The sequence below is a fragment of the Carettochelys insculpta genome, chromosome 11 (genome assembly GCF_033958435.1).
Source record: "Carettochelys insculpta isolate YL-2023 chromosome 11, ASM3395843v1, whole genome shotgun sequence".
Lineage (NCBI taxonomy): Eukaryota > Metazoa > Chordata > Testudines > Carettochelyidae > Carettochelys > Carettochelys insculpta.
In genome coordinates, this window is record NC_134147.1 from 27,912,217 (window position 1) to 27,935,057 (window position 22,841).

Below are 22,841 nucleotides of genomic sequence, written 5' to 3' on the forward strand. Positions count from 1 at the left end.
AAGTGGCCCAGGGAAGCCAGTGGGCCTGATCCTGCCATTTCCACCCTAATCCTGCAGAAAAGGGCTGCTTCCATGATCAAGGCAAGAGGACCTGGCCTTGTTTACTTCATAATGTCTTAGTTACATGGTCTGAAGTCACTGAGGCTCAATAAACCTGGAGCCCACAGATGCTCTTTTCTAGAGCAGCTGTGCTTCAGGGCGCACATTTCTGGCTATCTACAAACTGCTCCGCCAGCCCTGGGTCTTCTCAGCCTGTTTGCTACATAACGCCCTCCTCTGTGCACACACATGAGCGGTGTTGGCACGTGCAAGCCTCAGCAGGCAGAATTTCAGAGCTGCTTTTGCAGCTACAGGTCTGAAAGCATCTGGATGTATCCTCAGGTTCCTGTTTTGAGAGACATGGGCTCTTCCCAGAGGCCAGAGCTTGAGAGTTGGCACCATGTGTGACATCCAGCATGGGTGGGAGCTAGCTCTGGCCGAATGTTGTGGCTAAACTCAGGAGGGACCTGAGCCTTGTGTGAGCTCAACACAGGACACTTTGACTTCGGCAGCCCGGTAGATCCTGGCGAGTGGGGGTGGCGACGTAGTTGCAGACGGTCTGCTTTCCCAGGAGACTCCTCGAGGCTGGGACCCATGAATCCTTCCACTCTCCCTCCAAGGCCTGTTTTGAAGTGAGTCATTCAGACAAAGATGAGGCCCCAAAGTGCGTAAAGGTTGCTGCCGTGCTCCCTGGTGCTGGGCCATCGCCTGCGGGTCAGATTAAGAACAGAGACTCAGCCTGACCCCTGAATTTCCAGCCTTTGGTGGGTGTGCCTCTAACCCTCTGAGTTATTTTAAGCAGGGCTTGGTCTGGCCTGGTGGAATTTCAGCTTGTCTGAGGGTGGCCAGTGAGGTAATGGAAACTCCTCCTGCACCAGACAGAGGCGTAACCCTTTCCTCACTGGTTTTCTCCTTGCACCTGCTGTGCTGTCATCGTCCAGTAAGTTCTCTGGGTAGTCAGGGGAGCACTGCAGTGCAACTGGTGGCAGTGGGGGAAGAGCAGGAGCTCCTATCTCCTGGCCCCTCTTTTCTGCCCCTGCCTCTTCGTGGTGGCTGGGGAGCATGATGGGCAATTCAGACTGAACTATCTTTTAGTAAAATGCTGCTCAGTGGAGGCAGGGCCCTGTGGGCCTGGGGAGGGGAGCCTGCTGTGGCATGGGTGAGGATTGTGAAACGCTGGTGCTCTGACAACTGCAGTGATCTGGGCAGCATGCAGCCGGCTTTCCCTCATGCCCATGTTTTTTGAGTCATAGAGACCCAGTTGGGCTTTGGAGCATCTCTGAGGCATTGGAAATTCTCACAACTCTTCTGTCTTTGCCCAGAAAGGACCAAAGCCCCAGGGGTCATAGAAGGGTGCCCTTGGGAGGTTGGTGTGGGGCCTCTTTGGCCAGCTTAGGTGGAGGGGCAGTAGGGAGTGGCTCTCCAACCCTGCCAACCCACAGAGTAAGAGGCTGTGGCTCAAAGTGGATTCAGGGTCTTCCCTCTTCCTTTAAATCTTATGGCAGGGTTCAGATCCTTAACTACCGGATCCCCAGCCTGGCTTCTGCAGCACTGCTGGCCATGTGGAGGGAGAGGCCAGGAATGGAGCCAGGTCTTCTCTAGGGTGGTGCATCTGTTGCCCTGCTACTGACTGCACCAGGCACCCCCACCCACAGGACAAGCCACCCCCACCTCTGTGTCCAGACCATCTCACTCTCTCTTATGTCATGCTCCTGGAAACTCAGCTCTGCTTCTCCCCTGGCCACTGACACATGTTCTCCAGCTGGCCCAGTCAGCTGCGAAAACTCCTCTGCACCTCCACCTCCGAACCCTGTCCCACAGACCTGCTTGTCTCTGTTGTGAATCCAGACTTCTCCATGCACCAGTACTCCCATGATTCATTGGGGGGCGGCTCAGAGCCAGCTGGGCCCGGAGTTGCTCTAAGGTAAGCTGGCAGACAGGGATCACAGCAGCGGAAGGGCTAGTAATAGTGCAAGCAGGAGCCAGCCATGGGGTGGGAGGTCTGGTCAACTTGGTGGCTGCTCCAATCTGCACAAGGAAGACGGGGGCCCCAAATGTTTGAGGGGTGCAGCTGATGGGCCCTTATGAAAGGGGAACTGAGGCTCTGTCCTTTCCCTGTGCTGTCCTGCTAACATGGGTAGACAGGCACAGTCATGTTACAGGCACTTCTAGGGGTGCAGGGGAGACATGTGCATATACCGCAGCCGACGTCCCCGCTCAGCTTTTCCATCCGTGTGTGGAAGACACTCTTCTGTGTGCGCCCAGGCATGTGCAGATGTGCGCCGGCAGTAGGAACACAAACCCTGGCTGTGGTGCTCTGCTAATCGGCTGGGTGGCACCTGAATCTCTCCTCAGCAGCTGTACAAGTTCCCGTCTTACAAGAACACTGACTAGTCATTCCCCTGCCAAGGAGAGCTGGACTCGTGCAGAGAAGGGAGTCTGTAGGGGGAGAGGCAGAGAGAAGAGAAGGGGAGAGGTGGGGAGATGTAGCCAGAGACTGAGTGGAGCGGAGGGAAGAGAGACACAAAACAGCAGCATGTGGGGAGGCAGGTGGAGGGTGAGGGAGAGTGTGAAAGCTGAGGGATAGGGAGCTGCAGCCAGGTGGAGGGGAAGAGAGAGGGTCAGAGTAGCCGAGAGGTGGAGAGAGATGGATGGAGGGAAACGAGGCCCAGTGTGGGAGGTAAGGCAGGGGTACAGCTGGAGCAGGTCCTGGCTGCTAGGCAATTGCTGCCCTCCCTGACCCCCTTCAGAGTTGGGGAGACTCCTGTCAGGCTTGCCGCCTGCTCCTGTCCTAGTGGCTGGTACCCATCTGGATCACGCTTGCCCTTGCAGTGCACCTCCTGTGGGTGCCACAGCTTCATGACTGGAGCTGGTTGGAAAACAGGCTTAGCAGGGTGGGGGGATTTCTGGAAAATTAGGAATTTTTATTTAAAAAAAAAAAAACGGCAGTTTAACATTTTGGGATGAGTTGTTTTTAATGAAAAGTCGCCAGTTTTTGAGGGAAGCAGCCACGGCCACCAAGTATTTCGGTGAGTCGGAATTCCTCGGAGAAGATGAAGCTTCTGATCTGCTTCTAGGTGGTGGAGTTGGGAAGGGGGAGCCAGAAGGGAATGGGGCATTGGCCCCTGTGCTGCGCGGAGGGCTTTGTGGGTACAGGAAGCCTTCCTGCCCAGGGCGCCAGGAATTAACTGAGCACAGGGGAAGTTTCATCGGTCCTTTGCATCAGTGCATGAAAGTTGCTGAGGAAGGAGTTGTTGAAATCCCCTGGCCCTCACACAAGGGAGGTAGGGGCTGGGCAGAGCCACAGCCAGTCCCCACAAGAAAGCCTGCTTACACGCTTTGGCTGGGCTGAGGGGGCTTGTGGCTGACTGGAAAGGGCTCCCAGCACCAGGTGCTTCCTGTTTTGGAGCTGAGTGAGATTTTTGCTGGATGAGAGACACATCCTGGATGATGCAGAACATGTGAAGTTGCTGGCGGATTTGACTCCTTCAGCAGAGAGAGAGAGAGAGAGAGTGTGTGTGTGTGTTGCACCCGGGCCTGCCTGGGCAAGGGAGCAGCTGGCAGGGGTGGAAGCTACAGCAGTCACTCACAGTTACTCAGCAGATGCTTCAGGGAGTACAAGCTGGTTGTTTGAGGGTCAGTCAGAATTGCTAGTGAAGGTAGGAGAGAGTCTTCAGGCAGGCGCTAGGTCTGAGAGTGGTGGGCTTGCTGACCAGCTCAGGGAGGGCGTTCCCTGTCTGGGGAGAAGCAGACGTTGGCAGCCCAGGCTGGCTTGAGGGGGCTGGGAGAAGGATGGATGTTCAGGGAAGGACAGTTACCCAGTGCCTTAAAGGTGAGGAAATGGAGGGGTTTCAGATCCTGTGAAGAGGAGAAGCAAAGGCCTACGGACAGCTGGCCTGGGAGGCTGTGCCACCCGTCTTATCTCCCTAAGCCACAGGGGGGTTGTACAGAGCACTCAAATCCCATTAGGAGTTCACATCCCACCCTGAGCAAATGGCGGATGAGAGCCAGCACCAGCCAGGAGGTTGTAGGGTTTGACTGGCTGCTGCTTTCTGAATGTGTGAGCCAGGGCTGGCAGTTTTCTGAGTTAGCCAGAATGGGGGCATTGCCATGGCTTCGAGATTATAAGCAGAGTTGAGACATTGCAAGACCTCGATCCAGGGCCAAGCCTTTGTCTGCTGATGGCCTGGAGAGGATCTACAGCATTGTAAGTAAAGAGTGACAAATTTGGGCTGCCTTTCTGAGCTCCAAATCAGACTCTGTGTGATCCCCCTCCACCATCGCTGGCGCGAGCTCTACAGCAGTTTATTAACATTTGTTCCATGAACAACTCACAGGTGTGCCACGAGCGTTTGGAGAAATACGCTGATGGTGTCTCTTTTCTGTTGTGAAAACCAGATACAAGGTTATTCCTTTATTGCTATGGTACCTGGTTAAACTACTTCAGTTTGGTTTTAGTGTGTACGTTGTTCGGTTTTTTGGTCTGACAACATTTTTTTTTGTTTTGTTTTTGAAGAAAATTTTCATAGGTGTTCTGCATCAGAAATATTACTCTTTGGTGTGCTGTAGTCTCAAAAAGTGTTGGAAACACTGCTCCAGAGCATGGCCATCTGCAAGTCAGGGCTCTCTGCCATTGCACAAGTCACCTTCCTTCTCAACCCTGCAAAATGGAGATTGTCAAACCTGCTGGCGGTGACAGGATCAAGCTGTGCAGTTGTAACCGCCTACAGGCAGATTTGAACCTGGGACCTCTGAAGCTTAGTGCAGGAGCCTTTACAGGCTGAGCTAAAAGTCGGCTGGTTCTTAGCTCAGGCTGTAGAGGAGATTCTGCATAGTGGTTCAGATGCCACTACCTGGAACAGTGAATCACACCGAGTAGGTGTGCAGGTTACACAGTCTCCTCCCGGCAGAGGTGACGGAAACGCCAGTGCTCTGGAAGGCAGGTGGGTGAGTGTCCAAGGCAGTGTGCAGAAGGGCCCAAGCCTGCACTGGCCCCAGGGGCCGCATGGCAAGCTGGTGCGGTTCTCATTCTGTGATGGTTCTCTGTTGACCTGGGCTGAGGGGGTGTGGTGGTTGGTTGGTGATGGCTGTGAAGTGTTTCTGGGGCTCGGGTGCTGGGAACAGCTTTCCTCAGTGTGAGGGCACCTCAGCCATTGCTATGCCTGCCTCCGGTTCCAGCCCCACTCGCCAGAATTTGCGTCCCTGGTGTGGGCGAGGGCTGTGAATGCTGCAAGTGGGGGATAGGCCGATCTGCCCTTTTCCTCGAAGGGTGGCCAGGGGAGGCTGCTGCAGGTCCCTGAACAAAGTGCAGCTTCTGTTCTTGGACTGATTTGTTTCAAAACATGTTATTCTTTTGCCCCTATTTAAAGCTGGGGCCGCTAAGAGTAGCTGCCCCCAGGCACAAGTCCCCAGCCCCTGCAAGGCTGGCCTGGGGATTGCATCAGGCTACTGTTGCTGACCCGAGGTCCTTTGGGAATATCAAGCTGTTATTCTGCCCAGACCCGTTTATTTTTGCTCTCTGCCTGGTCTCCTGGGCTTTGCAGATGGGCCTGGGGGATCGCCAGAGAGCAGCCTGAGTGTTGAAATTGGCTGCTGTGAAAAGATCTGTGTTACTTCACTGTGACCCCAACCATCCTCCCTCTCCACGCACCCCTGCTGCCCCGGGAGATACTGCAGGATGCCAGCAAGGTGAAGCTCTGGCTCAGGTGCTAGCTGCTGGCTTGCTCCACTATAAATCCAGCTCCAATTGTAGCTGCAACCCGTCCCTCATGCCTGTCACCCTCCTTTCTGGTACGGGGTTGGGGCTGTGTCTGTCCAGCGGCCGTTCACACCAGTCAGCAGAGGCCCTCTGCCCCACTTGTGTTGCAGATGCCCCTGGGGTCTGTGCATGGCTGGTCTGCTTTGCAGAGCTGGTGGGCGCTCTTGACCAGAAGTGGCTTTCTGCAGATCCCACAGCTGAATGCCCGGCTTCTCCTGTGCCAGGACTGTGCTGAGTTCCTCAGGCAGACCTGCGGGAGAGCTGGAGCTCGCCCGGCAGCTGGGCTTTCTGCAGCTTAGGAGTCAAGGGCTGTTCAAGGGCTGAACCGGGGCAGGGTTTTCCTTCTGCTGGAATCACAGGGCTGTGTCCTCCACCAGCCATGGAACTTCACTGGGGCTGCCACAGAGGGGTTAGTGTCAGCCCCCAGATTTGTAGCACTCTCAGTTCTCCACCCTCATGGGCAATAGTACTTCTTGTAGACTTGATTCTTGCCTGGTGTTCAGCAAGTCAGGACTGCAGGGCACAAGCTGGGGCAGGAGATCCAGGACTATAGAAGAGGTTGCTCTAGGTCAGGACAGAGGTGCATGGGTAGCACTGTGTGTGGGGCTCATGTTTGAAAGGGGTGGGGTGGGGGCTCTCAATCAGGAGGGAAGTTCTCTGGCAGGGGCGGGGTGGGACCCAGGACTGGCATAACAGGGGCTGCAGGACAGGAGGTCACATCAGTGCCCATAAGTTCACATTTGGAAAGATGCTGAACAGTCACTGGCTGGTCGGTCGGGGTGGGGGTAGCTGCCCAGCTGCCTGCACTGCTGTGTGCCTGGTTCCAGCCAGTAATTAGCCTGTTTCCCTTCTCTGTTTTCCAAATAGACACGCAGCCACCAATGAACCTCCCTTCCCAGGGCCTGTCCCAGTGGCTCACTTGTCTTTTGTGCTGCTGGCTCTCCTTGCCCAGGGCCAGCTGGAATGCTCCATGGGAAGCCCTGCATTAGCAGGCAGGTCACAGATGGGGCTGGAGGCCCAGTGTAAGCTAGTTTGGTAGTTCTTCCCATCAGAGGCCCTCCCAGGCTGCTAGCCTGCGTGAGCTGAGGCCCGTCGTGTCTGCGGGGCTGGGCTGGGCTGGGCTGGGGGAGATGCCAACGCGTTCCCCTGGCGCTGCCCTAGAGAGAGGGTGGCGTGGGAGTAAGAAAAGGTGCCCAAAAGGCTCTTAGCTGTAAGGGGGATGAGATCTCTGGGTGTCCGTGCCAGGGGCACTGTTCACAGGTCACAGAGCTGAGTGGCACATGGCACTGACTGCATGCTGGGTCCAGAGGCCTGGTGTCACTGTGCAGGGCTCCCCTCCAGCTTAGCAGGGGTGTCATTGGTGGGCTCTAGACCAGTCTGCTCTTTTTCCGGGTTGGGTGGCTCACGGGCAGAGCCTGGGGGTGCAGCAGGAAAGCAGGTGTGGGGAAGCCTGTCCCCTGTGCCACAGAAATGTGTTCCAGAGACTTGGCTTTACCGACCCTCAGTGGTTGTCCAGAACCTTTCCAAATGTGAACGTGTGGATGCTGACGGTAGCTCTGAGAAGGTACCCTGCGAAAGCGCACCTTCCCGTGTTCACTCTGAACCCTAAGGATGACCCTTCATGTATCGCACCTGCTTCACTGTAGATCATTTTGCAGACACATGCAGGTAGCGGGCTCATCTCACCACCTCCATCTGCCTCCCACATTCTCCCTGTCGCCCAGCAGTCTGTAACACAAGTGTGCCTTATGTTTGTGCAGCTGCGTCCTGCTGCCCATTGCAAAGGCACATGTCCAGCCAGTGGGGAGTGGATGCAGCATTGGACTGAATAATCTGAGGACATGGCCACTGTCCTGTTTCTGCACGTGGAGCTCTTGGCTGAAATGGGCGGGGGCTCTCAGCTGCTGCAGAATTTCCGTCCTGCCCCATGGGGGTGCAGTGAAATCCGGAGGCCTGTGCTGCAACAGGAAGGTCCTTCATGCTGCGTCATGTGCAGAGCTTTGGTCAAAGCAGTCATGAAGTCCTGCTGTCGCAAAGGGCAGGTTTCTGCCCCTCCACCTGCGTTTCTCTTGTGGTATTTTCCAGGCCCATCAGGGTAGGTGTTTTTCCACTAGGCTCTGGAGTACCTCAGTGCTGGTGGTGATGGGCGTTCCCAGATCTGGGGGTTTCTCTGCCTTACTTCACTAGTTCATGGCCTGCTCTTTGTCCCTCTTGCAGGACTGCCCACAGATTCTGCCCTCCACCCAGATCTACATCCCTGTGGGTGTGGTAAAGCCCATCACTCTGACAGCCAAGAACCTGCCACAGCCTCAGTCCGGCCAGCGCAACTACGAATGCATCTTCCACATCCCCGGCAGCGCCACCCGCGTCACCGCTCTGCGCTTCAACAGCACCAGTATCCAGTGCCAGAACACCTCGGTGAGTCCTCAGCTCCGGTCCTGCCCTGCCAGGCCTGGGCTGCTCCTCTGTCGTAGGGTGTGGGTGTGAAGGCCATTCAGGCCCTCAGTGTCGGTGGCGCTTCTCCAGCCAGAAGGTGTTTTGCTCCCAGACAGTGCCTCTCTGCTAGCCCCACGCGCTCCACGGCTGAAAGGTCACCCCAGCTGCCTTGCTTTTCCCTGACTGGGTTTTGCCTCTCCCATACTTGATCGGCAGGTGGAGATGTAGGTTTGTGGGGACCTTGGGAAAGATTCTCCCTTTGCTCATACTCTGTTTGCCTTCCCCTGCTCACCACCTTGCTCGCTGTCTCTTTCTCCTCCCAGCTGCAAGGAGAGATTGCTTGGTGGAATTATTCCATGCAAACTCAACTCCCCTCCCTCCCCTGTTGTGGAGCCCAGCTGGCCCCAGGGGGGATCTGCCCCGGCTTTATGAGCATTTCCAAGGAAATTTGCTTATGAAAGCCAAAGGAAGTAGCCTGGACTGGGGCCAGCTGGGCTGGAATGGGAGACTCTGCCCCCACTTCCCTCTTTGCATTTGGTTTCCCCTTACTCCAGATGATCCCTTTACAAGTGGAATAGAGTTGATTCTTCCCGGCATGTGGCAGCACTCGCTCCCGCGTGCTCTCAAGTCCAGCCGTGCCTCCCCTGCCTCTTTGGCTGCTGCCCATCAAGCCTGAGCTCCCACGCACAGCCCATCTGATGGCTTTTGAGCCTGATCTGCTGCCCTGCACCCCTGCTCCTCAGCTCCGGTCCTGAGCTCTTCACACACCTCTACCACTACCCTGTCCTCCAGCCATGCTGCTTTTCCATTCCAACCCTCTCACCTGCTGCCCCTCAAGGCTCAATTTCATCCCCTACTAGGCCAGCCTCTGCTCCCCCAGTGCACACCGCTCTGCCAACGCCCCTCAGCATTGCACCCTCCTCCCTGCCATGCCAGCCGCCTCTCCCTCAATTCTGACGATGTACCTCCAGGTCATCCCCCGCTCTTCTGCCAGGGCACCCTCTGTGCTGACCGCCAGCAGTCCCGATGTCTTCCATCAACCCCTCTGCCGATTCACACCACCTCACCCTGGCTGATGCTCTCCCCAAGATGGGAGTCATCGTTTCCATGGTGGGCTGGTCACTCAAATTCCTTCCTGCTGTCACCTGCCTCCTGCTGAGCTCTAAAGGCTGCATGAGCCTCCCATCCCCTCTCAGACAGTGAGCCCCGAGGCCTGCCTGCCGTTCCTTGCCATGGGCACTGCTGGCTGAGCCATTCGCTCCTGGCAGCTTGAGGAGGTTCTGGGTCTGGGGAGGGCTGGGGGCTGCTCCTCCGGGTGAGGCTGAGATGCTAGAGCTGTTTTTGGGAGAAGAAAGGAAACCAATGCAGAGCTGAAGCCTCCTGGTCAGGCTCCAGCTTGCCCATCCCCTGGGGGAGCCAGTGCAGGATTGTCCTTCACCCGGGCTTTGACCTGTTGGGCTAGGGAAGCCATAGCAGGTCCCATCCTGTCCGTCACCGTGAGCTCATAGTGATGGGCTCAGTCTGTTTCCCAGGACTCCTTGTAGCCCAGTTTTAAGTGACTCAGGAACCAACTGAACGAGGCAGTTGATGCAGGACGTGTGTGTGAGATCAGATTGCGGCCCCTCAGCCCCCCACAAGGAAGGCCTGAGCGGGGCTCTCGTTCCTTCACCACGGATAGCTCCGCTGCTCCGTCTCCATCCGAGTCCTGTAAAAGATTCTTTGGCGGTCAGTGGAACGGCCATTTTCCCAGCAGGAGGCCAATTACACAAAATACCTGCTCAGCCATCTGGGGGCTGTTCCCGCAATACACAGGCTCCTGCGTGCAGCCTAATCACATCCCAACTGCCAGTGCTCTCAAGGCTTGAAATGGGGTTGATTAGGAGGCTGGGGGATTCTGCAGCCTGGCCGTGTGGCTGCTGTGGAGGAGCCATTTGTCAGTGGCAGAGGAGGGAGGAACAGGGCTTCCTCATCGCTGCAAGACAGCAAGGTGGGACGGCGTCTGAGCCCAGTGCAGGGATGCGTTACCGGTGCCAGCCACCTCCGTGGGTGGGTCACCACCCAGCGCACCAGCATGAGGCCTCTTTGGAGGAAGACTCTGCAGAGGCAGCTAGAGACTGTGGAAGGGCCATATAGCCCCTGATCCTACAAGGGCTTATTCACAGGTTTGGCTTTACTTGTGCAAGAAGTCCCGGTAAAGTCAATGGGTTTACTTAGATGAGTAAAGCTGCACGTCTACCTGAGTGCTGGCAAAATCAGGACCAACATCGCAGAACCGCGGAAGCCAGTATTTCCTTTGCTGATCTGCCAGTTACCTAGAGCCCTTGGGGTGTTTCCAAGAGCAGCAGAGCAGAACGGGCTCCTTGCCCTTTTGCCCCCCAGGGCATCAGAGCAGCTTTGTGTTCAAACCGCCCCGCAGTCCTCCAGTGCGTGTGCGAGGCCTGGCAGCAGTGTTCCTGTGAGCTGCCTGCTTGGGCGGCCATTCAGGGGCTGCCCAGCTCATTAGCAGGATGCCCACAGTGGAAAAGCAGGAAGCCAGGCAGAATATGGGAAGGGAGGGGCATGAACATGGCAGATGTGAGTGATTGCCCAGCTTTAAGGTGGGTATTTGCCCGTGAGCATTTATTGCTCCCCAACCTTCCCATTGGAGGAGCAACCCTGTCGCCAGCGCATCTCATTCCATCCCCTGGTCATTCTGCACCTCCGCACTCCATCCCTCTCCCTGCCCAGAGCCTGTCTCCTGACAGCTCAGTTCAGCCCTCCAGGCATGGCCTCCCCTCAGGGGATTCTCTCTTTTAACTTGTTCCCCCAGTTCTCCCTCCTCCCCTGGAGATGCAGAATCCATTCCCAGGGTCCGACCTAGTGGGTGCTGAGAGCCCTCGATCCTGCTGGCTTCCATGGGAGTTGAGAAAGCCAAATCTTCTCTTAAACGGTCTTTCTTTGTGTGTCTCGTTCAGCTTAGCTCACTCTAAAGAGATTTGGGATGCTGGGTTCTGACGGACACGATAGAAAAATAAACGGCATGGCTGAAGGCAGCGGGAACGCTGGCTTAATGGGTCTTGAAGGTTGTATCAGTTACGCAGCCTGTGGGAGAAGACTGTGTCTATAGAAATGCAAAACCGGGGAGAGAGGCTGCGTGACTGGGAGGGGGTCGGTGGGGTTTTGGGGAATGGGATGGAGATGGGGATTGCTGACAAGCTGTGCCGATTTCCTCCTAGTCCATTACTGCCTGCAAAGAGGCGATGGGCAGTGCTGCAAGCAATAGGTAGCTTCTGTATTTTCAGAGCAGTTCTGTGCATTCGAGCCGTGGTGCATTAAGTACACTGTGCTTGGAGCTCTTATTTAAAGGAACAGGGGGACCCCTTAAGTTTCGGTACCAATCAGCAGGTTTTGTTTGTAACACAAATGTATTTTACAAAACTTTACTATAGAACCATCCACTTGGAGGAGTTATTTGTGTCACAGTGGGGCAAGGAGGTGTACACTACAGACACCTCCAAAGAGGTGGTCCCTGCCTCAAGGAACTGAAAGGCTGAATAGACTCAGGAACAGAGTGCATGCAGAACACCCAGCAGCTTAGTGGTAAAGGGGAGACAGGACCCAAGTGTCCTGCATCCCAGTCTAGTGATTTACTTATTGAACAACCCTGCATCTCTTGTTTGGAGTCTGCATCGCCATCATGAAATACTGTCAAGAGATCACATTTGGCTAGTGTGGAAACACAGCTTTAGTCTAGAAATTATTAGATGTGTCCTGGCAGCAAAGCAATGCAAAATGTCCGTGTGCAGTGTATAGTAAATTGGTCAAGGTGTCCCTGAGTTACAAATTGGGGGCCTGGTCTTTCAGAGCCCCATAGTATTAAGATTTGAATTAAAATTCCATCCTAAATCCCATTTTCATTCTCCTTCTGATTTTTCCTGAGAGAACTCTTTCTCGAATGACAGGACCTGCCTTTACTTTCAGGGTACGCTCCACGCCTGTTTTAACATTTGAAGGCAATGAGCCAGCCTGTTCCTTAGAGTGGGTGCTTAAAATTCACACTTCTTTGTAGTTTTACTCCTCTATACTTTTTCGGTCCATCTGGCTAGATGATAATGCTTCACACTTTCTGTGCAGTTAAGTGTAATTAAGGGTGACCTGCCATGAGGCGGGGAGAGGGATTGAGTTCTTACCCTGGGTTGTTTCTTTGTGATGGATAAGGAAGTTTTTCTTTGGTTTAAATTTGACTTGTTTATAATGCCAGAAAGTTGTCTTGTGGTAGCCAGAAAACACTAGTGACTGGAGACCTAGTGAAAGGATGAAATCACCAGAAACTGAATGTTGTATAACTAAGCCCTCTGATTTAGGGTGATCCTTAAATGCATGCTTAATTCCCATGGACTTCATGGGACCTACACAGAGTTAAGCACTCTGATTAGATGTGCTTTCGTGAAAGGTGTGGAGGAGGCTGAATGAGAAAGGCATTTTAAATCTAGAGACACTTTGTCTTGTGTTTCATTTTGCTAACACTTATCTAACTCCAATGAGTAGCTAATATTTTGAAGAAAAGTCATCTTTGTTAAAATTCAACAGTCCATTCAATAAGGCATGAAAGCTGACAATAGGCCTTCTCTGAAACATCTAACACGTGCTCCAGCAAAACCAAGGGACACCAGACTTGACATTCCTGATATCTGAGGTTAAAAAAAAAGCACCTATTTTTTACCGTTTCCTCCTTTGTTTCCCTAGCTCCTCCTCCCCCCTGCCCTTGGTCCTTCTTTATATGTTATAAAGAAGCAAAACCAGGGCATAAGCTCAATATAACAAAATGTTCTTTGTAAGTCAATTTTAAATACAATGCATTTGTAATTAACAGTGCTCCTCACCGCCCCCTCCACCAGGTTCCCGTGACTGGGGCTGCTGGAGGGACAGTGGGGGCTCCAGCACCCAGCCCCTGCTGCCACGGGGCACAGGGGCTCTAGCTGTTTGTCCCACAGCAGCTTCCCATTCACCGCACTGCTGCAGAGCCAGCGGGAGCTTCACCTCCTGGCCCTGCAGGGCTGTGGAGCCAGCGGGGGTTCTGACTCCCGGTCTTGCATTGCTGCAGCCTGGCGGGGGCTGCCATCAGCCCCATGGCTGGTAGCTGTCTGGGTGCTGAGCCAGAACTCTGGCGAAGAGGTGCTGGTACTGAGTACTGGGTACCAGCACATACTGCCAGCAAAAAAGCCCTCTTAATTCATATCCTTAGAGGAAGCTAAAAGATTCAGCCTTATTGTTTGACATAGGGATGTACTGAACTTGAATTATGTATCCTTTGTGCAGTTTAAAAGTGATTTAGCATGTGTAAGTATGGAGGTAAACACTCACCTCCATCTTGCAAACACTCCTGAGAGTAAAGTTACTCATGCAAAAGTGTTCACAAGTTCGGTGTCCTAGTGTGAAATAAAAGTCTGATAAATGTACACATAGCCTCACAGTTGATGAGTCTCAGGTAAATCATCCAGGTCCTGCAAGCCCTGACCTCTGCTCCCATTGCCAACCTCCCTTCCTTACAACAGGGTCTGTGTCACTGATCCAGTGGCTGTAAACAGCACCTCTGGTGAAATGCAGCCTGGCTTTTCCGAACCTGAGCCATTGCCAGGAACAGAGGGAAGATTTTCTTTTAATTATAGGGAGCCAAATTTCTGGTGTAACCAATATGCGTTAAAGGTGCTACACCAGGAGTGGATTTGTCCCAAGCCTTTTCCCTTGAGCATGTTCCTTTGCAAGGTGGAATGTCCGTTGCTGGGGCAGTAGACACATCCCGTCCCTCTCTGGGTTGAGACAGGAATGAACTCTTGCTCGGCTTTCTGCTCCGGCTCGGGTTTGTAGCCTGGGTGCTTGGAGGTGAAATGTAGCACTGAGCTGTTTCTCTTTGCCTTTAACAAAACCCACACTTGGTGGTGAGCAGCTATGTCAACTGTGGAAAGCCCTTTGGGCCATTCTCGTTCCGTCCTCCCCTCGCTCGCAGCTGAAGAGTCACTCATCCTTCATGCCTCTTATCTCTGGTTTCCAGCCGTTGGTTCGTTGAACTCTGTCTGTTCCACCACGGTGTTCCTGGTGTAGAGAGGCATCTGCCAGCCTTGCTGCCGCTTTGGAAAATGAACAGCAAGTTCCCCTCTTTTCTTTTCAGCCTGATGCTAAAGTGGCCTGTGATTGGAAACCTCTCTCCCCATCTCCCAGGGCCACCTGTTGTGGTGCAGGGAGCTATGCAGATGCTCACTGGGCATTAGTTAGCCATCATTATAGGGTTTCCCTGAAATTAGGTTGGATCCAGAATGTAATCACTTTCCAGGCGCTGATTGGTTTGTATTCTTCCTGTGCAGTGCTCTAGTGCAGTGCTAACCCAAGGGTGGTACACATACCACTAGAGTACGTGAAAGGATTTCAGGGGGTACATGGCAGAAAATAAATGACTGAAAGCAGGAGGTAAGCACTGGGACGGCGCTGGGAGAGGGGTACGCTGATAAGGCCGAAGTCCCAGAAGGGATACCCAGATGTTCTAAGTTTGGGAAACGCTGCTCTAGTGCATGCCCTGAGAGGAGCTCAGGTTTTGCAAACCCTAAGTAAGCATCCAGGCAGTTGTGAGGTGGGTAGTATTGCTCCCGTATATGGACAGGTAAACTGAAGCATGGAGAGATTAAGGGATTTGCCCAAGGCTGCATAGCAAGCCATTAGCAGAAAGAGAGCTAGAGCCCTCACTCCAAGCACTGGCAACACTTCCTGTGTGGAACAAGATGCCAGATTACAGGTTAAACCTCTCTAATTCCAAACTCTCTTACCTGGAAACATCTGTAATCCGGCATGATTTTAGTTAGCTGGGTGACCATGTACCATGGGTGCGGCCAAGTTTCCCGTGGTCCCATGAAGTTTGTTTCCAGCCACCACTCCTGGCTCTCAGTGTTCTGTGCTGTTGTTTAACTAATTTACCCCAAATGTCTTCTAAGGGCCAAGTGAGCAGTGGAAGTGTTGGTAATGTGCTAGACAATATTGACCTCCTGTGGTCTGGCACGGGTCAGGTCCCAAGGGTGCTGGACAAGAGAGGTTCAAGCTGTACCATAGTGCTGCAAACGTTTTGGCTTGTGCTTTGATCAGACCTAAACCCAAGTGTCTCCAGATTCTTGTTGGTAACATTCTGGGCCCTTTTTGTGCTGAACTCAGATTTCTCAGCTGGGTGAATCAGAGGAGGAACTGGAATATGAAGAGGGGAGAGGAGCTGTAAAATCAAAGCCCGGGCTATACTGCCAAGTGTGATAGTGTTTGTAGTGCCATTTACGTGTGTATATTTGTAGGGGAACATAAATAATACATATGTGCCCTGTGATGAGTGCTGCACACCTACAGTATACATATCTCTAATTAACCAGCCATGGAGAGTGAAATAGGATTGGGTCCCATAACCCCAGAAATGTAGCTGGAAAAAGCCAAGCGCTCTCTCTAAGCAGCGCCTGCATTTATCTTTCCTGCAGCAGTGTTTAAAGGGAAAAGGGAGTATCAGGAGAGTTTGATAGGATCCAATTAAATTCCAGCAGATAAAATAATGATGAATTGCAGTTGAGCCCCAGCGAGACACAACGTACATTACAGCCGTCCCCATAGTGCGGGGAAGAAGTTGAGGTCATCAACTACAGAAAAATAGGACACAGCTGCAACTGTGCTATTTCTACAGAAATGCAATCAGGGGGAGCACATACGTGAGAGTGAGCCGGGGTGTGGGGGGGAGGGGTGTAGTCTCTGCATGTGTCCGCTGAGCTTTATGGAAGGCGTATTTACTGTGCGCATGTAGCGTACGGTTCTGGGAGAAAAGCAGACACTTAGCTCCCTTTCTGCGAGTGCTTCTCTGAATACATCATGCTTCGCATGCCTCTGAGAACCCTGGACAGGCTCCTGCGTTCTTGTGGGGAGGTGTGGGAGTGGGGCCGGTTTGTATGAATGGGGGAAATTGGAATTTGAAGGAGCAGCTTGGAGCAGAGGGCTAAAGGGATTCTTTTGCAGGGATTTCCTGTGTGCCCTTGTTGGATGCTGGGAAATCAAATTCTCAGGCGCTCCCCCACTTTGCCAAAAAAACAGGGAAGAGACGGAGGCCACCTGCAGCCAGGGGAACAGGCAGGTGGCAGTGAGTGGAGTGAGCACAGGCTGGAGGACTCCAGAGGAGCAGTGGGCATCCCACAGCAGGCTGGAGAGAAGTGGCACTTTGAAGGAGAATCCGTCACTTCTCTCGGGCTGCACGGCTGCCCCCTGCTCCACCTGAGTCCTCCGGCCCGGGCTCACACGGCTTGTGGCCGCCTGGTGAGTGGAAGTTGGGGGTGGTGTTGCTGGATCCCATGCGTAGTGCCCAGCTGACGAGCACCATGAAAACTGGGGCAATCTGGTGCCCCACACAGCTGCATGTTTTGCATACTGGTAGGGGTGGCCCTGTCTTCACTCCCAATCTGCCGTCATCAAACCCTGCTTTCTTCCCCGTTCCCTGTGCTCACGGAGCAGCCCGCTGGCTACCATAGCAGTTGAATAGCTGGGCACTTAATCCTGGCAAAGTGTTTAAGGGATGTTTAATTTCTCTTACAAGCTAGACACCAGCAGGAGCCTGCACCACCTGATGAGCTGGCTGGCTCTGGCTGGGGGTTGGAAACTCCAGGTTAGCTGACATACAGTAAAAGAAAACAAGCTGTCGTGTAGCACCTTGAAGAGTAACAATATTATTTATTCAGTAAAGAGCTTTCATGGGTAAGATCCACTTCACGACCCTCTGAGACTGTTTGACATGTAGCAAGTCACCCAACAAGGTGACCTGCTCTTCTGCATCAGGTATTAACTCAGACCAGCAGAGGGAGCACAAGTTAAGAGGGAGCTGGAGGACATATGATACAGTGGTCTGGGCATGGGGCTGACAACTAGGAACAGACGGTCTCAGGCTTTGCACCAGCGCTCCCTCTTAATTTTTTCTATCTACGGGCAGAATAAATTTTGTTTTGTGCGCCTGAGCAGGTGGAGATGTACACCACCAATAGAAACACAGGCTGTCGGCTGTGGGGGCTCTGTCAAACAGCTGGGTGGCACCTGAATCTCTTGTGGGCAGCCACCCCAGTGGGCAGCTTACAGGGAACACTGCCTGGCCCTGACGTAAATCTGGGCCAAGTTGCTTTCTCTACCTGCACTACAGTTCTTCATCTGAAAAAGGCAGAGGTCAGAATGCACTTACCTGTCTCTGGGATGGCGCGTGTGTGTGTGGTCTTGTTGCTATGGACGTGTGAGTGTTTGTGGTGGTGTTAAACAATGTCTCAGTGCTGACCTGCAAATACTGGTTGGAATTCGGGGTTGCCAACTCTCCAGGATTGTTCTGAAGTCTCCAGGAATTAACGATTAATCTCTAATTAAAGATAACGTGGTGATGAAACCCCCAAGAACTTGCACAATTGAAGTTGGTAATCCTAATTCCAGAATGTGCACAGAGTGCATGTGTGTGGCCTTCGACAACAATAAATAATTTGAACCAGCCACCTCTTTACTCAACTGCCAAGTCCCACAGTCTGGAATCTGTTTCCTTTTTAACAGTCACGACTGGTAAATCTGTGCATGGAGCGCAGCCGTTTGCTTGCTGTGCTCTAGGTGTTAGTAGTGCTATGCACTAGGGTTGGAGAAACCAGCTCAGAGGCCTGGTCTCAGATGCTGCAGCATAAAAAAAAAACCATTCAGCTCACCTTTGGGGAGATACAGATTTGTGAAATCCACCTGTCTCCTCTCACGGGAATCTGCCGCCTGAGTCAGATGGTGCATTAATTAAAAAAATGAATTAATAAAACCCGAATGTTTCTGTTCACCTTTAGCTGCAGTGAACCTCCTATCTGGTGCCTCCAAACCTACCGTCTGATCCTCCCCACCCCAGTTATATCATGTCCTATGCATTTGTGCAGTCTCTCATCAAAGTCATTGTGTGGTACACTCACGTAGCACAGGCCTCAGTGGTGCTGCAAGGCAGTGAAGACTCAGGCCCTACTCCAGCTAGAGTATTTCTCTGGTGACTGTCACAGTAATATCTAAACACCTGTCACACCCCGATCTGCTCAGACCAGTTGGGCTATCCCTAGAGCTCTGCTGCCATTGGCATTGACCTTGCACAAACAGGGAAGTAATTTACACACAAGGAGCCTGTAATCAGTGGCAGCTCCATTCCAGAGAAGGGGTTTTGCGGGGAGTGGGGAAGAGGCCAGAAAACCTAGAATCATGGGTGCTGGAGCTGCAAATAGCTTGAGATCACATCAAGCCCATTGCCCTGATTAAACTGATAATGTAGGTCAACCACAAAGAGGGCAGACCCTGGAAGGAAGGAGAAGGGATCTTCCAGCTCTTGGGACTGGTAAGGGTGTGAAAGAAAAAGCAGGGTCTAAGCAAGAGGGAGGTTTTGGCTGTACTTATGTAGCCCGTGGTGTGACTCCGGGCCTGGGAGAAGATGTTCTGGCTGCTTTCCCCACCACTTCTCCTACACACCCACTTCCCCTGCTGGGTCTCAGGGTATGTGTTGGGCTCCCTTTCTATATGTAGCATTCAAGGGCACACAGCAGTTTTGGAAGGCGCAAAAGGCTGGCTTGGCCTCCCTCTGGTTGTGTCATGGAAAGACGGTCAACTGCCAAGTTGGCCCAGGAGAAGCTGAGCTGGAAGGAACAAGCAGTTGTTTTCCCAGGGAGCTCCCTGGAGTGCTGAGGGAGATCCCCAGAGCCATGGAAGAACACCTTGGACAGCCAGGTTTAATCAGTCACAGCCCTTTACAACCCCCTCCCCTCCCCTGCCACAGCAGCAGCTCCCCTTAGTTGTGTGCCAGCTCATATCTTCTCCACCCAGGAATAGCTGAGGTCCCTTTCTGAACAGAGGGAGTTTCTCTGTGTGGGATGCTGCTGGCTGCCCTGCTGGGGTACCAGGCCTACTGCCATTAGTGCAAGGTAGTAGAGGTGCCATGGATGGAGGAGGGGAGCCCTCACTCCTGCTTTAGCTCTCTTGGCAGCACCACTGGGCTCTGGCCCACCCAGCATTGGTTTACTAAGTGAGCAGAGGGTGGGGGGAAGCACCCACTTCTGGACCCAGACAAGGATCCTGGCAGTGGTGGCTCATGGCCTTAGCAAGTGCTTTGTTTGCACTCTATGAAGTTTGCTGCCTGGGTATTTAAGGCAAAACCTTAATAACCCAGGAGTTGTCTGCCCTGGGGGACATTATTTCCACAGCCCTTCCCACTGAAGGCTAAGCCAGAAGGTGGTGCTATGTGCCAGTGGCTGGCCCTCTCCATGCCAGGTCTGCTTTTCAGTGGGGCCAGCAGGGCACTAGGGGGGTCCTTCAAGTTGTGCTGTCCAGTCCGCATGCTGTGAGGGCTGAGAGTAGAGTCCAAGCCTGTGCTGTTCTGGATCCCTGGCATATTTCAAGCTCCTGGAGCCTGAATGGAGTCTAGCCCCTGCCTCCAACTTGGGGCCTCTAGGAGCCCCTGAGGGCCCCCCCCCCCAACATTGGAACCGTCTGCCCAACCCCATATTCCTTGTTTGCTCAAACACATTCTATCCCAGAGCCTGAATTCCCAGTAAGCTGCATGGTTTTAGGAAGCCATGCAGGGCAGGGATCTGTGGCTGCTGGGAGAGGGCGGCCTCATCCCTGGTGCTAATCTAACGTGCCCCCCAACCGGCCGGGGAGCCTGGCCCTTGCTGAGGCCGTGATGGCCTGGCTCCAGCCCTAACCCTGACCCTGCTACAGGTGGCCTGTCCTTAGAGTTGCCTCAGTGGGGAGAGGTCCTTCAGCTGCTGTGAACTGAGCTGAGGGACTCTCTCTCCTTGTAGCGGCCCCACAGCCCCCTCCTTCATCCCAAGCATCTTCCACACTGGCCCCATGCCAGAGCCCTCACAGTATTGCACCCCAGCCCTCTGCCCCACCCATGAGCCCCTCATCCGAGAGCCTGCACTGTCAGCTGTGCTCCATGCCTCGGCCCACTCCCCCACTGTGAACCCCTTGGCCCCACTCCTCCCACGTATATTTTGTGATTCATTCCGCTCAGTGGTGGGAAAAATTAGCAGCATCTCGGCCCACCCAAAACTGTGAGGCGCCTGGTTTCCCGTTTGAACCCCTTGGGCGCACAGCGGTTGTGAAGCAACCCGTACACATCCACATGGCTCAGTTGAACTGCTTGTTGCTCTTCTATCCTTAGTCCTGTAGAGTGCAGGAGAACACAGATGGTATGAAACAATACAGCTGAGCCCCAGCGGCTCTCACTTCCTATCTTAACCTTTCCTTGTGAGCCCTTGAGGGACCGTCTCAGGATGGAGGCAGGATGCACCTCCTGACGCAGGCGCTGACGTGGTGAATGGTCTCTCCCTTGTGGAAAAGAGTCCCCAAACAGACCATACCTTGTCTTTTTAAAACCTTTAGTTCCTTTGTGTCAGGTGATGCCCTTCCTCGCGCCCCCCATGAGCTGAAACCCCTGCTCCGGGGACTTCGTTGCCAAGATGACCTCCCCACTTCCTAAACCAGTTCTTCTAGGTAGGAACCACTCTTCTGTCTTGACTAGATTTCAAAGGATTGGGTACTTAGCTGCCTGCTCTCTGTTATCCTTCTATTGCCACCAGCCTTCAGACTATCAACCCAGCCTTGTGGCGAGCAGATCATGGACAAGTCAAAAGGCTGCATGTTCAGAATGGAGTTTGCAGCCTGGCACAAACACCCACGGTTCAGATTCTCTCCAACTTGATACACGGAACAGATTCCTGATTCGACACGCTGGGTGTTAGGAATTAGAGCAGGGTTTCCTGTGACTACTCCTGACTTCCCAAAGGATGCAAAAGCTGAACCTCAAGCCGACCGTTCCCATCTACAAGAAGGGCTGAACTGAAGCCGTCTCCAAACCTCCTGCAGGGCTGGGGCTGTCTGTAATTGAAATCAGAGTGAGTTGTATGCCTTCCGCTCATCTCAGAAGCAAACACATTACCCAAGTGAATTGCAGAACCAGGGCAGAAGTGTCCGCATTGGTCACAATCGTTCATTCATTCATTCAATCAGCAGGGAGTGTGGGCAGCTTGGACGACCCTTCCTGACCTTTTGTTTCCATTTCACTTTGCCCTTTGCACTACTCAGACAGTGACTCCCTTCCAGTGCGCCTTCCTGGCTCGGGCCTTGTGCCATTGTATGTTCAGCACCTCAGTTCAGGGGTCTCAGGGCTGAGTGAAGAGAACTGTTCTCCCAGAGGGAGACGTGCAGCCTGTTGAGTCTGTCTCCCCCTGTCCTCCCACCTGTGCCTGTTGCTGTCTTCTGGGCTGGGACATGAAGGGTTAATCCCCTCTCTTCTCCGTCCATTCCCCCCTCCACCCCGAAGGAACTCATTTCTAGAAGGAGCTGGGGCAGAGAGATGCAAATCAGTCTTGCAGACAGCTGCAGGCTGGATGCCTTCCTGCGATGCCAGGGCCTCCAATGAGACATGTCAGAGTACAAATTGAAAATGCCAATTTCACTTAAGCTGCCACATTGCTCGTCACAGCTAGATCCTGCGCCGGTGCTCTCCCCCTACCTCCCTCTGCCCGAGTCTGCCGAATGACGATCTTCTCTCGTTAATGCGTGTCTGGCCTGGGCCACCTCGCAGCAGGTCCCTCTCAGGGGCTCCTGCAGGCTCTGCCCACCTGCTGGTGTGGAGTTAGGCCAGAAGGGAGGATACACCTGCTAAGAGCTGAACTCCCGCCCCCCTGCTGGCTCCGTCATCCTAGAACCACTGGGAAAGGCCTGTGGAGCTCAGAGGTGAGCGGCCGTCACTGGCGAGAATGTGTCCAGGAGTGTTGGATGGGGAGCGAAAAGGAGCATCTCATGCAGCAGTGGTGCTGACTTGGCCAGTCTGGGGCTGTGCAGGAGCCAGGCTTCAGGAGACTGGATGGGCCTAGTGCTATTCCACCGCAGAGGCTGGCTTTCAGCTGGGCTGGCCAATAGGAGTCTGGGCGGTTTATGGTGGTTTCAGGGGGCTGTGTCAGGCTGCTTCACTGCCTGTCACAAACAGCCATGCACCGCTGAGCAGCTGCATTCCAGCCCTGAGGTGGCTGCATTTGACTAGTGGGCAGAGTGATTCCTGCTCGCAGAGGCCTCGTGTACACACGCGAGCACGTTCTCTCAGGCTTATGCTGCAGGGGTCGTGAAGACAGAATTTGGCCTATTGTGAATTAAGGGGGGTTGGAGCTTCCAGAATTAAAGGCGTGTGTGTGTGCGCCATCCCTGTATTGTAACCTGTGGTGCAGCCCAGGATTGGGAGACCCAAGGCTGGTGGGCTAGGCTGTACGATGAGGTCTGAATGCCCCAAATACTTGTCTGCTGTACGTGTCACCTGCTGCTGCTACCCTGGCTTGGGAGCAGGGTTGCTTTGCCCATTTCCTGGGTCACCTTTCTGCCTCCTTGCTCAGCAGCTTTCAGCTGCCTGTGGGCATCTCCCCTTGCAGAGCCACTGCATCAGTCAACAGTGGGGCTGGAGTATTTCCTGCCATGAGTGACCAGGTGGGGTGGAGGGAAGGAGTGGGCCAGCAGGGCTTTCTGGCTTTGGTGGTTTCTGACGAGGTGCTTGGATGCTCCCTCTTGGCTGAGCCCCAGAGCA

General features: G+C 53.7%; 1 protein-coding gene across 7 annotated transcripts in view; it reads left to right on the plus strand.

The window, feature by feature from the left end:
* Positions 1–22,841, plus strand: part of PLXNA1 (plexin A1) — a 280,654-nt gene that overhangs the window by 171,109 nt on the left and 86,704 nt on the right. For all 7 annotated transcript variants that reach the window (XM_075005959.1, XM_075005960.1, XM_075005961.1 and 4 more), the window contains one exon: positions 8,015–8,215. In XM_075005959.1, the coding sequence (XP_074862060.1) occupies positions 8,015–8,215 (201 nt within the window). The remainder of the gene's footprint in view (positions 1–8,014; positions 8,216–22,841) is intronic.